The sequence below is a fragment of the Xyrauchen texanus genome, chromosome 25 (assembly GCF_025860055.1).
Source record: "Xyrauchen texanus isolate HMW12.3.18 chromosome 25, RBS_HiC_50CHRs, whole genome shotgun sequence".
Taxonomy (NCBI): Eukaryota; Metazoa; Chordata; class Actinopteri; order Cypriniformes; family Catostomidae; genus Xyrauchen; species Xyrauchen texanus.
Genome location: NC_068300.1, coordinates 34,892,081 through 34,906,923, shown reverse-complemented (window position 1 = coordinate 34,906,923; position 14,843 = coordinate 34,892,081). Strand labels below are relative to the sequence as shown.

The 14,843-nt window shown below is 37.7% G+C and overlaps 1 protein-coding gene across 2 annotated transcripts; it reads right to left on the bottom strand.

Moving 5' to 3' along the window:
* Positions 1 to 243: 243 nt before the first annotated feature.
* LOC127618466 (transcription factor ETV7-like) lies at positions 244 to 13,399 on the bottom strand. Of its 2 annotated transcripts, none has more exons than XM_052090926.1 (9): positions 13,219 to 13,399; positions 12,637 to 12,754; positions 10,810 to 10,974; positions 10,588 to 10,707; positions 9,136 to 9,285; positions 5,736 to 5,894; positions 5,280 to 5,422; positions 5,090 to 5,190; positions 244 to 1,054 (listed from the first exon to the last, which is right to left on the bottom strand). In XM_052090926.1, the coding sequence occupies exons 1-9, from the start codon at positions 13,255 to 13,257 to the stop codon at positions 871 to 873; spliced, it is 1,179 nt and encodes a 392-aa protein (XP_051946886.1). In that variant the 5' UTR covers positions 13,258 to 13,399; the 3' UTR covers positions 244 to 870. The 2 variants fall into 2 exon arrangements, with proteins under 2 accessions (XP_051946886.1, XP_051946887.1); XM_052090927.1 differs by having other exon boundaries at positions 9,136 to 9,282.
* Positions 13,400 to 14,843: the final 1,444 nt, after the last annotated feature.

The following is a 14,843-nucleotide window of genomic DNA, read 5'->3' as shown; positions in this document are numbered from 1 at the left end:
TTTAAAAAGCATTTTCTCATTCTTTTTTAATTTTTGTTATATAGGGCCAATGCGGTTTTAATTTAATATTTGTATTACTAATCATACATTTGACACACAAAAGGACTATTAAGAGAACTGCAAAAATGTGATTAAACATTAGTAAAATAATAATAATAATTAAACTTTTGAAGATGGTGGCTATAGTTACAACACTCAAAAAAATAAATAATTCCCTTATCCATATATTTATTTTAACAAAATCTTGATGACGATAAAAAGTTAATATCCATGTTATTTGTAAATGTAAGCATATTTATACAGTTCATTATTCAATGGACAAATTTCAGTGTGCATATTAATAATGCTATATGATTACAGATTAACAAACAAACAAACACAAAAACAATGTAATGCTTAAATTCACAAATCTACAACATTGCACATTTTCACAACCTGAAAAAAGAAAATTCCTATTATCTTTTTAAAATATCAAGAGATTGAAACTCAGAACAGAATCAGTGTGTTAAGGGAATTAGTGTCATTTGTCAGCTTTTAACACCACACACAGAGAACTAAAGCCTGATAGATCCTGCCAACTCCTACCCTGACTCATACAGCATGAAGTTGCTTTAGAACTGAAAAGTTCATAAAGTCTTACTGAGTCCTATCTTACCATAATGTATATCACCAATCAGTCTTACTATAGATAATGAAGGAACATCTGCTCTTGGGTCTCCTTTCTAATAAGTTCATATGTTACTACAGTATGTGACGAAACGGCTGATCTTACATTTTAAAAAGTGGTAACCTGAAATTGATTCATCAAGGATCTATTTCTGTTGATCTATTTCTACTTTTCTAAGAAACCATTGTTTTTAAAGGTGAGTGTCACAGGAGCGGTGATATGCTGAAGCTGTAATCAGAGCTGGGATTCGAGGTAGCAGGGGTCGATTCAGGTGATACTTCCAGAGCGTCTTCTCTGTAGTCGGGGGACACAGGACTGTCAGGAAACTCTGAAGGTTCTGCACGGTCTGACCTGCCTTGCATTATTTCCTTGGGGGTCTTCAGAAACCTGCAGTAGAGAGAGGGAGACTTTCTATTTTGAGACTACTGATATTGGCCGAAAACAATGTTCAAATTTTCAGATTAACAGAAGTCTTAACGGTCCCTTTTGTGAGTTAAAACTAAAAATATACCAACAGCCATGTCAATGGATAAAAATCATTTTCTTTTTTCAAATATTTGATTGATTTTCTATTTAATAATTTTTTTCTTAAATACATGTTTATTGGGTGGGTGGGGCTACGACTTCTGTGCATTACATTTAAAAAAAATTACATTTATGCATTTGGCAGACGCTTTTACCCAAAGCGACTTAAAGAGCCCTTATTACAGGGACAATCCCCCTGGAGCAACCTGGAGTTAAGTGTCTTGCTCAAGGACACAATGGTGGTGGCGGTGGGAATTGAACCAGTGACCTTCTCCTTAACAGTTTAGTGCTTTAGCCCACTACGCCATCACCACTCCCACGTGCATTGAACGTGAATTAAAGTGCCTTTAATGGTTGCACACTGTCTCTATGTCAACAACTGCTTCTCCAGCTGAAAGCATTTAAACGCGTTCCTCCCACGAACATGGATAGGGGAAAACGAGCACCATGGCTACTAGCTGGGCCCCATGGGAGTTGTAGGCCCCTGGGCTTCAGCCCGTATAAGCCCATGCGTTAAGTCACTATCTGTACATTTTTAGCCACATCCACACTAATACCTTTTGGTTTGAAAACACATCTTTTTCTCTATGTTTTGGCCTTCCGTCCACACTGAGACGGCGGTTTTGACAGCGAAAACCAAGCTTTTTTTAAAACACTTTCCCAAGTGGATACATTAGAAAATGCATTCTCTGCATTGTTATTTGAACAGGGAAAAAGAAGATATTTGAAATCAACTCGTTTGACTTCATGCAGTGCTGTGCAGACCGATCTGCGCTGGACTTGAAGCAGTGCATGTGCATGAGATTCCGGCATCGCCACGTCACCGTGACATATACTTTCAAAATATAGTAACCTGCCGCAGCCACCTGGAGCAGCCAGAGCAGTTTCCCCAATGCAGTTGCACGAGCTCTGAATGATGACACAACTTATTTGCCATTGGCAAGTCTCACAACGTGACAACAGTTACACGAGTTTCACAACTGAATGCTTCAAATACTACTCTTACAATTTCTGCTATATTAATCTATGACAAAAATAAGAGTATTATGGTAATATGTCATTACCAAGGTGTTTATTCTGACACACTGACATGTTTTAATAACATTACAGTACATCATGGTTATATCATGTTATATGTTTGTCATAGTATTATCATGTTTAGAGATAAAATCATTTTATGACTCATTTTTTGATATTAAAATAGCACAGGCTTTTATAGGACTTTCTTCTTGTACACACAGCAGGCACTGCATTAAGCAGCACATAACCCTTTCAGATGAACAAAGTTTCTGATTATTTAGTGTCAAATTTAAGCATCTGTCTATCTGAATTCCACTTTGCATGATCTTCCGTGACTTGTGTAGGTTCAACACACGGCAGGAAGCGCAAAGTGTCCGGCTTGATGGCACTCTTTTCAACTCCTCCCCCGACTGCAACTGGCAAATTTTGTCGATTTGTAAATCGAGATGCAGTTCAAGTTGAACACACCTAATGACTTATTTGTTGTCATGTAACAGTCATGTGATCCATTCAACACAACAAATGGCGGCCTATGTTGTAGCGGCGTTATTGTACCTGCTATCCACTTTGATAGCATCATTAAAGATAAATATTACTTTGCACAATCTTCCCTCTGCATTTCCTCAAAGGTGAAGGGAAGTTACCTCTGAATTGCTGTCCACCGACACAACACACAAGTACAATTGCGTTTCAGACCGTACATGGAATGGCGATTTTTTTGCATGCGCAGGAAGGGGATTTAAGAGGTTTTTATACTTTTCAGTGTGAATGAGCAACTTCTGGAAAACGTTTGAAAACGACAATGTGGACAGAGAGCATTAGAAAACAAAAACACTGTTTTCAAATGTATCCTGATTGATGTGGACGTAGCCTTAACCACACACACTCATTCTTTGTTATTACTATTTTCACATTTTAAAATAAAAGTCATAAAAACTATAAAGAAACACAAATGGGAGTTTGGGAATTCTGAAACAATAATTTTGGTAAAAATGGTTTTAAACAAATCAAAAATATAATATATTTCAGCTTCCATAAAGTTGAAGAAAAATGTATATGGCCTAGATTCCAACAACACCTCCTTTTGTGTTCCATGGAAGAGAGAAAGTAGTAGGGGTTTGGTATAGAAAATTAAAGGGTGAGTACATTATAACAGGATTTTTATTTTTGGGTGAACTACACATGATAAACATAAATTCAGTCAAGTGTATTAAAACTTTCGACTGTAATGATTGTCCTTTTGCCATCGTTCAAATTGAATTATCTGTCACAATCGTGCCTGGTCTTGCCCTTATTTTGTGTTGTTTGTGTGTTGGTCTTTGTCTTTTGTTTAAGCACATGGCTTCATGTGCGTTTGTGTCAGCCATGTTCTCCCCTGATTCTGCCTCCTTGTTTCCCCGTAACACACCGACTCATCTAGTCCTTGTTGAGTCCTCATTGGCCACGTTTCCACCTGGTAATAAGATGCTTTTCGGATGATCAGATCACATGTGGTCAGGTGAGACACATGGCTGTTTACACCTGGTTGCTAAATATCTGTAAAACTCGGTAATTTTAGCGGATTACCTGTATTTGAGGAGCTTCAGGTCTTCGTGCTTGTCATCTATGTTGATATCAGACACACTAAAGAAGATCAGTGAAGCTCTTGTGCTTGTGTATGTATCTGCTTTTTTCAATTTTTCGATCGGATGGTTATTTCCTTTTAACTCTTTCCCCGCCAGCGTTTTTAAAAAAAAAGTTGCCAGCCACCGCCAGGGTTTTTGACGATTTTAGCTAAATTTTAATGGCCCATGAGAATATTTTCTTCCATGAATATATGAAGATGCTATATATCACAATAAAGATCTGAGCCTCTGCTTTTAGGCAAAAAAACTATTTTATTTTATCTTCATTTGTTCTTTTTTTATTGCGACTTGAACAGAGGTCGGTTTTGTCAAAAAACAACATTTCAGACAAAAAGCTGAGAAAAAGGCATGTTTATGTCTGATATTTTGAGCTTCTCAATACTCCACTTCTTCATGTTCGAGACGATCGCAGTCTGTTTCTTTGATCAAAGAGTTGCGTACTCGTTCAAAACATGCGCAGGGGTCTTCCTTACCGTTTAACACCTAAAACACGGAAACCCGGAAAATTCCGTGTTTGGCGGGGAAGCGTTTTTTCATAAAACACGGAAAATTCCGTGTTTGGCGGGGAAAGAGTTAAAGCCGCTCGTAATCGACAAAGTTTAAACTCTTGTTTAAGTGCAGCAGTAGACTGAGAAGTGAGGGGAGGTGCTTCACTGCTGCCGGGATGCATACAGGACGGATCAGCATTTACACCTCAAATGTGAAGTGGACACATACATTTTGACCGCATGTGTATGTGGTTTTGTGATCCGAACACAAAATCTTTTAGACCCCGTTTAGACCTGTATTTAGTGCTGACCACATGTCACCCGAAAGGAACATGTCACCCGAAACGCATCTTCATACCAGGTGGAATTGGGGTCATAGTGATAATTGGTATCACCTGTTCCTCATGTGTTTTCCTGCCGATATGTTGTGCTTCCTTCCCTCATGTTTTGACCAGATTGTTTCTTGAGTTTCATGTCTTCGGTCGGTTCCAGTCTAGCTTCGGCCTGTCTTGTGTTTTTTATGTTTGCTACTCATTTTGTTTATTCTTGTTTCTGTTGTTTTCTCCATCAAGAGTGTTTTTGTTTCTTGTTAACAGAAGCCTATTGATTCTCATCCTGTTTTTGGGTCCTCACTTCCAGTTCGTGACAATAATATAGCAATATTATATTGCGTCATCATCAACTGATGATTGAAAAAACTACACTTGAATTATGATGTTCAAAAATTACAAGTACTTACAAAGACTTTAAATGCCTCCACTTACCGGAACAGTAGCCTCTGCCCTGTCTCCTTCTTGATTATGTTGAGTTTGTAGTAGTGACGCAGTGCTCTAGACATTTTCTCATATGTCATATTGACTCTGTTCTGAAATACCAAACAAACACATGGAAAGACTGTCAATAACCTTTAGCAAAAAAATCAAGAAGTCATTGTCAGCTGGCCAAACCTGTTACCTTGTGGTTGCCCCAGAGTCGCGCCAATCCATTGGGATCCACCACTCTGAAGATCATGGCATCCAGGTCCTCCCAGCGTATGTAGGCCTCGTACCTGCTGTCTGACAGCAGTTGGTACACGTAATCCCATAAGAGTTTGCAGTCTAATCAAAAATTGGAAACGGTCACAGGCATGTTACTATACATTATGAGAGGGTTTATGACATTCAGTGAAAAACAATAAATGACACTCATGCAACGCTCGCCACCACAATGTGGTTGCTAAGGGGTTTTACTGAATGGTGTTTAGTGCAATGTTATGCAGCAGGATGCATGATATTCTGGGTGGTTGTTAGGATGTCGTTTACTGGTCTTATTCTATATCCAACCCCAATTCTGGAAAACTCACTGACTTTTTAAATATATATATATATATAAAGAGTATAAGTAAATAAAAATATTAACATGCTTGCGTACCTGCTATCTTTCCATTGGCTTCAGTGGTGTGCATGTTGTTTCCAGTTCTCTCATGTTTATTTGACAGGTTGAGCGGCTCATATGTACAGTGATGATCTACAGTCTTTTTGTCTGGAGACACCTGCTGCTTAGATTCCTCAGAAGAATTATGAGAAAACCCTGCAAAATAGGGATAATGTACAAACAATACAAAGGTCAAAGTGCAATTTATTAGCCTACTATAGTACCAACTCATCCATATCCTATATCATAGGGACCCCAGCTCCCAACCACTTTTACCTACATTGTTCACTAGAAGCACACCATGAGATATTCTATCCTTTCAATAAATACATATGCATTTTATTATTTTTGTATAAAGGGTCAAGGTATATATAGATTTTCTCCCCTTTTCTGCCTAATTTGGAATGCCCAATTCCCAATGTGCTCCAAGTCCTTGTGTGACTCAATCGGGGTGGCGGAGGACGAATCTCAGTTGTCTCTGCGTCTGAGACATCAATCCACACATCTAATCTTGTGGCTTGTTGAGCGCATTAATGTGGAGACATAGCGTATGTGGAGGCTTCACGCTATCCACCACTGCATCCACACACAACTCACCATGCACCCCATCGAGAGCGAGAACCACACATTATAGGGACCACGAGAAGGTTACCCCAACGTGACTCTACTCAACCTAGCAATTGGACCAATTGGTTGCTTAGAAAGCCTGACTGCGCTCACTCAGCACACTCTGGATTTGAACATGTGACTCCAGGGTTGAGCGTCTTTACATGCTGAGTTACTCAATCTCCCAATATAGATTTTAATTTAATACAATTTGAAGAATTATACATTTTTATTGTTTATTAAAATGATTTTGACATTTATGTTGCACTATTGCAAAATAAAAAATACCCTGCCATTACATCATTAATTTCTAAGGAAGGAAGAAACCGGTTGGGAAAACCTGCTATATCAAATCAAAATGAATACTTTAAAAATCAAAACTTATTTGCTATGTTTTTTTATTGTTTATTTATTAATTATTTTAATTATCTTATTTATTCCTTCCATAGGGATTTTATAAAAATCCTTCAAAAAAGCAAAAGAGTAAAACCAACAAGTTTCAGGGTGAATCATTTTAAAAACTTTAGTTTTTGAAGCAAAAACATATATGAAAATCAGACAAAAAGACAAATATGCAAGACTCTGTACTTAACATGTTTGATGAGTGAATTAACTATAATCCCATGAAACATTGCAAATGACGTCATCGAATTACAATGGATGGAAAAATACAAGACAATATATATTTTGAAGAGTGTAGGGAGACTGACTCTCTTGCGTCAATCACACTGCGTCATCTGAGTGCGCAGTTGCTACGGAGCTCTTTTGGTGTTCTTTGTTTGCCACGATGTGGTTAAACCCATGTCTTCAGAAGCAATATGATAGGTGTGGGTGAGAAATAGATCAATGTTTAAGTCCATTTTTACTATAAATATCAACTTTCACATTCTTCTTCTTTTGTTTTTGGTGATTCACATTCTTTGTACATATCGCCACCTACTGGGCAGGGAGGATAATTTATATATAAAAAAAGACTTAAATATTGATCTGTTTCTCACCCACACTTATCATATCACTTCTCAAGACATGGATTTAACCACTGGAGTCTTATGGATTACCGTAATTTCCGGACTATAAGCCGCAACTTTTTTCCCACGCCTTGAACCTCGCGGCTTATACAATGACGCGGCTAATATATGGATTTTTCCCGCTTTCAAATTTTATAAAAAAATTACAAATAAAAAAAACATTCTGTGACGTGCTCAGTTTTTTGGCGTGAAGCTTTCATTAGACCAATGAAATTGCTGAGCGGGTTAAGGTCAAAACAACTTTTTTGTTTACAGTTTAGATTAAATCGAAGCGCTCAAACTTCCCATCATTCTGATTAGGCCTACGGTAGTCATTTTGTCACCCTCACCATGGCAAAGACATGGAGAAACGCATATGATGCTGCTTTCAAGTTGAAGGCGATTGATCTGGCTGCTGCACGGGAGCTTGGTCTTAATGAGTCGATGATAAGACACTGGAAACAGCAGCGTGAGGAATTGACTCAGTGCAAAAGACAACTAAATCTGAGGTTATTCAACTCCGACACCGAAGGAGATGACTTCAGTGGTTTCAGTGCACAGGGCGAGGAAGATAGTGACCAATGACTTTCTTGGTAGGCTACTGTTTACTGCAAATGTTTTATTACAAGCCGTGTGTGGCAGCGGGCGTGGTCAAGCGCCCGTCCGGAGAGAAAAGCTGTAAGGGCGCTTACACCTGCGCTAAATTATGTCTAACACCGGTGTCTAATTTCAAGTGCCCTGCTTCACGTGTCCTTCTTGGGAAAACTGTCACACGGGCACCAGTGTGACAGTTTTCAGCAGGGCACTTGACGTTCCAGGTAAGGCTTTTAATGGCCACAGCAATGTTTACAATCAATTTTATAAAGTTTCTCAATTCTTCTATGCGCCAACACTAGACTGGCGTGTGTCACTCTCTCAGCTCTGTGGCTGCTGCCTTTTATGACGCTCTCCCCATGCTTACTGAAATTAGACACCGGTGTTAGACATAATTTAGCTCAGGTGTAAGCGCCTTACCGCTTTTCTCTCCGGACGGGCGCTTGACCACGCCCCGCTGCCACACCGTGTTTCGTTAAAGCCTATTTATTTTTGTTACAAGCCTGAGTAAAGTTCATTTGTTTCAATGTACGGTAGGCACCTGCGCTTATAGACAGGTGCGGCTTATTTATGTTCAAAATAATATTTTATTTAAAAATCAGTGGGTGCGGCTTATATTCAGGTGCGCTCAATAGTCCGGAAATTACGGTACCTTTATGCTGCCTCTATGGGATTTTTCGAGCTTAAAAGGTCGGGCCACCATTCACTTGCATTGTATGGACCAACAGAGCTGAAATATTCTTCTTAAAATCGTTGTTTGTGTTCTGCTGAACAAAGATAGTCATACACTTCTGGGATTGCATGAGGGGTAAGTAAATGATGAGAGAATTGTAATTTTTGAGTAAACTATCCATTTAACATTCTTTTGAGTTCATGGAAGGTCTCTCTTTAAAGGTTTATAAGTTATTGGAGAAAATCAAATCAGCTATGGAGACAAAATAATGGCATTTTCCTTCCAGAACCAGATTATTGCGCTTTATTACCTTCAACAATATGTTTCTGTGCATTATTAAATACTGACAAAGTGTGGGCATCTTTCCCAGATGTTGCATAAGCAGTGGTGAAATTGGCCAGATAAATGTATCTTTTAGAAATTATTCTCAAAAATGTCCATTAATTTCAATCTTAATTAATTAAATCACCCCATGTTTAAGGCATTTTTGACAGCCAAATATGGTTGAAGCTCTAACCTGTTTGAATGTCCTGCGGATGCCCAGTGTCAACACAAATGGGTTCCCCCTCCTGACTCTGAACGCTGCTCCAGCCAGCTGTTGACACTTGGGAATTTGGATTCACAGGACAAACGGGAACAGTATTGTTAGAGGGAATGCAAGGACCTGCTATGCAGTTCAAAGAATGATAAAGAGATGGTATAGGTTAAGACGATAGGTCAAGATGAGGTATCATATAAAGCTGGTTTTGAGCTGTATGGCGAGCCAAATCAATCAAAGCTATAATTCACATTACCAAAAAGCAGGCAAAAAATAAAGAAGTATAAAAAGGACTTGGCAAGCAACACTATTAATATAATCATATTTAAGGATACAAACAAATCTAATTGAATAATCAAAGTATTCAAGTTTTGCGTGCAAGTGGTTCTAAGCTGTTTGTGCAAAGAACATGGATGATGCCTCAAATGGTTTGGCTTATTGAGGAGAGTTTTCTAAGCAAGAAATAGACTCTTTTCTGGTTTTGCACAGACAAGAACCCATCTCATGTTCATCATAAACTCTAAAACTATAGTACTCATATAGTACTCATTACATTCTGTTAATCATTGTCTGAGTGAAAGTTCTCTCTCTCTCTCTCTCTCTCTCTCTGCTCAAAAAAGGGAAAAGGGGTTTTCATTTGTTTGCATAGAACAGGTACGCCTACTGGCAACAGCACAAATTGCTTTGCAACCAGGAAACAAATGGGTGCCATTTAACCCAATTGTACAAGTTTTAAATGAAAAGATGAAGCATATGAGGTGTTTTCAATCAAATGCATTACTGAAATAAAATGTTAAGTTCACATTATATGAAAAATGCTTCTTTTTAATAGAACTAAAAGCATATAGATAGGAAAACAGCAGCAATGTGTGTTTACTACAAGCAGCAGGATACAGTATCTGATTTCATCTCCTTTTTGGCACTTGTTCAAGTAGGAAGTCTGAGACTTATCAAAATGTAGTTGAATAGAAGCATTACAAAACAAAGCCTGAACAAGGATCAGTTCTACCAGAATTTGTTTTTTTAAAGTTCTGTGAATCTTCTAAAAAAAATCGATTTGATCTGGAACTTTCAGCACTGCTGATTTGGACAAGGATCATTGCCTCTAAATCATAACCGACTCTTTCACTATGTGATTCAAAGTCACATTTTCAACATAATAAATATGAAAGCACATAAATCAAACCTAAATAACCAAACACATATGACTAAATCAATTAGTCAAATAAACATGCATGTCTTTTTAAGATGCATACATTTGGATCAGTTTATAGACTTATGCTGCTGTTAACTTTTAAACTCTACCCAATAGACAGATAGACAGATAGACAGATAGACAGATAGATAGATAGATAGATAGATAGATAGATAGATAGATAGATAGATAGATAGATAGATAGATAGATAGATAGATAGATAGATAGCGGTCACCTGCCGTCCCATGCGATCCGAGCATCTGTTGTGAATGTGCGTTGGAACTGGATAGTGCACTGAAGATTGCACATCTCCTCTGTTGCTTCACATGTTGAAGGAGTTCATATAATACATCACCTGTTTCAAACATGACAGTTACCATCTTAACACTGTACACTGTTATATGAAAGGTATTGACAAAACAAATAACTACAACTTTTTAATTTACGTCTCACAGACCAGAACTGGGACACCGCAGACGAAAGTCCTCTTTGGTGAGGAGACAGAGTGCCTTTCCGTTCATCTCAAATCTCTGGTGGTCTGAACGTCGCAGAGAATATTCCCTCTGAGCCCAGCGCAGCCAGTGATTCACGTCCTCCTTATCCCACAGAGAAGGATTTATCCCTGTGTATTACAGCCATAAAAATGCCGAACACATTAGAGGGTTAGTTCATCCATAAATGGAAATTCTGTCTTCTCTGTCAATATGACTTTCTTTCTTGCATGGAACAGAAAAGGAGTTATTTTGCAGCATTTTCAAGCTGCTCTTTTCCATACAACAAAGTAAATGGTGGCTAGTAAAAAAGGACAAAACAACCATAAAACTTTTGTGCCATATTCATCTGAAGCCATATGATAGATTTGTGTGAGGAACAGACTGAAATGAATGTTGTTTTTCGCTGAATATATTCCCCTCCGCTGTAGCTGTCTTGTCCTGTTCTTCACACAACGCTATCTTGTGAAACATAAACGCTTTTACGATAGCGAATGACTTAATAAACAACTACATTTACACACTTGTTAAGGCATGTTCAAATTGCAAAATGACAAATGCACTTGAAAATGCAATGTGTACGAGTCCTGAAGAACACACGAGTCAACACATATTCTGAAAGTGTCACTGAAGGACCACAAAATGCTTCAGCAATTGCATTTTTCATGTCACATTTGATTTTTTATGACACTATTGGTTATGTTTAGGTTTAAGTTTTAGAGAAGGGATGCCAGTTTTTTTTTTTTTTAAACTCGATTCAGCAGAAACCTTAAAAACCTCATCAGTTTGGAAGAATGTTTAAAGGGATAGTTTACCCAAAAATGAAAAATCTCATCATTTACTCACCCTCATGCCATACCAGATGTGTATGACTTACTTTCTTCTGCTGAACACAAACAAAGGTTTATAGAAGAATATCTCAACTCTTTAGGTCCTCACAATGCAAATAAAAGGTGGCCAGAACTTTGAAGGTCCAAAAATCAAATACATGCAGCATAAAAGTAATCTATAAGACTCCATTGGTTAAATCAATGTCTTCAGAAGGGATCTGATAGGTGTGGGTGAGAAACAGATCAATATATAAGTCCTTATTTACTATAAATCTCCACTTTCACTTTCTTTTTATTTAGTTTTTGGCGATTTGCATTTTTGTGCAATCGCCACCTACTGGGAAGGGAGGAGAATTTATAGTAAAAAAAGGACTTAAATATTTATCTGTTTCTCACCCACACCTATCATATCACTTCAGAAGACATGGATTTAATCACTGGAGTTATATAGATGCATTTTATGCTGCCTTAATGTTCTCAAAGTTCTTACCACCATTTATTTGTATTGTATTGTATTGACAGAGCTGAAATATTTTCCTAAAAATCTTTGTGCTCATCAGAAGAGAGAAAGTCATACACATCCGGGATGACATGAGGATGAATAAATGATGAGATCATTTTTATTTTGGGGTGAACAATCCCTTTAACTCGCTTGCAGTGCCACCCCGTGGACATTTCATCTTGGAACTGCCGCAATACATGTAATTAACCACGTAAAATCATTTTGCAAAATTGTTGCCATAGTCACGTAATTTTTATGAGAACGGACTGCACTGGCCATTGTATACTTTCATTGTATGAAAAAAAAGCAGCTTGGGCATTCTGCTAAAATTCTCATTTTGTGTTCCACCAAAGTAAGACACTGAAGAAAAGCATGAAGCTGAGTTACTATTCCTTTCATGCATCATAAGCATTTGCATGTTCTAAGTAGCAAATTTGATAGAGTTTTAATAAGGAACATACAAAGTCTTCCAGGTAGCTTGCACAGTTCATCCGGCACAGCTTCATACATGGAGGGAAGATCATTTTGAGGGTTTGACAGAACTGGGTAACAGACTGGAGGTCCGTTCCCATTACAACTCTGTAGAAGGTTTGAAAGGAAAACATAAATAAATATTTGTTTAGGTGGTGTGGGGCTTTTGCAATCAGTGATTTCTGAATTATAACTGTACATTATAATGTATTTATATGAATGCATCAGAGGCTAAGGGGCTGTGCTCTTCTTTCTAATACTAAGAATGTAACCATGATGACTCTCTTTTCGTTGTATCAAAACAAAATTAGCTCTCAAAGCACACAGCAAAAGTGAAAGTAAATTCACTGCACACAATTTTGCACTGCCGCCTAAATTGATAATAAACCAAAATTCAACCAATAAATCTACACTAACTTAGAATATTCCATCAGGACATGTTTAGAGGCGTTTACAAAATACATTTTAATAATAATATTATGTTTTATTATGTTATATAGTGAGATGTTTTTATGTGGTTACGGCTACTTTTTGTTTGTACTCTTTATTGAGGCACTGACATTAGATCTTACCTGTATTAAGTGTGGTGGTGTGGAGGAGACGTCACTCATGTCCTTAATTATACTAGCCGAACTAATCCAAATATTTTCTGATCAATAACTGATCTATAAAAACAGTGTGTAAAAAATCATTTACAGACGCGCAAAGTTGTCTCGCGCAGCTGAGTTTGTCTTTTCTTTTGCGGATCGCCTGCAATAGTAGGAATCCTTCCGGGAAATGAAAACGAAAGAGACAGGATCTGCGAGGGGGTGTGTGCACTTAAAATCTCACTTACATTAGCTTCAGGGAAAAGAGAATGGTAGTGTGTTTTCGTGCCTTTCTAGTCCATCTAGCCTACGGTATATAATATAGTGACAAAGTCATCATTCAAAAACGTTTTATTTTTTATTAAATCAATTCATATGTTAGCACAATTATATTTTTGTCTAAAAAACTACTTTCAAACACAATTTAAGCATACAAAAGGATCATGACTTGCAGTAGCCTATATATATATATATATATATATATATATATAGGCCTATATAAAATAGTATGAAAACATAGTCTTAGTAATGGCTATGATTGAACATTAATCAATAATATAATATGAGTTTTGATAAGAACACAGCAAGGTTGTCGTGATTCGTACAGTAAACATTACACTCGCGTCTGGAATATTCTATTCATGAACCATGCGAAAGCGCAGCGCCGTGTCTCGAAACTAGTGAGCTACAGCATTTTCGCGTCCAATTTTGCGAAACACATAGGGCCTATAATACTTAAATAATGCTTTCAAGGCAGTTCACTATAGGTTTATAGGTTTAGAGACACAGCCACTGGTTTTTGTCCCTCCCTCTTCTGTCAGTCTGCTTCCGCGTGAACACAGCAACATTTCCTAATTATATGGTTTACAAAAGAAAATACATTCCAATTGTGTTTTAATGCTTGTAGATAGAAACAATATACCCTAATTTAACTAAAAGGAAGGTTTTATATTTTGACTTGACTATGGTGAAGGTTAGGCTAATATTTTGGTTGTTGTTGTCATGCAGTGTCAAAGTTGAATTTCCTGATTGCCACCCTTCTTTGGCCATAAAGCATGCCTATGTATAAATCAAGTTTGTGCACATTTTTTTCTGGCTGGAGGTTACCCCCCTTGACGTGAACGCGCACAGTAACGCTATATTTCCTCTAGATGGCAGTAAAAACTCGGAAAATTCGTTCATAGGCTTCATCCTGTTCAGTTGAGTGGGCAAATCACGTTGTTTACATGTAGATGGGACCATAGACTCAGAAATTAACCTCAATGGCCTTCAAATCTCCTCATTCCAAACATCTTAGCCAAACGTGTGTTAGGCCACAGTTATATTGGTGTTTCTACACAACTCATTTAATTTAACAAGTTGATGGGTCGTTTAGTCATTTTCTTGTTCTGCTTGAAAGTAAAATCAGTATGAGTATAATTTACAATTATAAACAAGTGGTTGTATAGAGTGATGAAGGATGCTCAAACAAAAGAAGATAGAACCCAGCTTTTAATACCGCAGAGCCACAGGTAAATGGTGTTCCAGGTGGCTCACTATAGTCTGATGGCAGGTCAACTAGGGGAAAGGTAAACACTGAACCGCTTAATAGCCCGCTTTTTTTGGCCAGG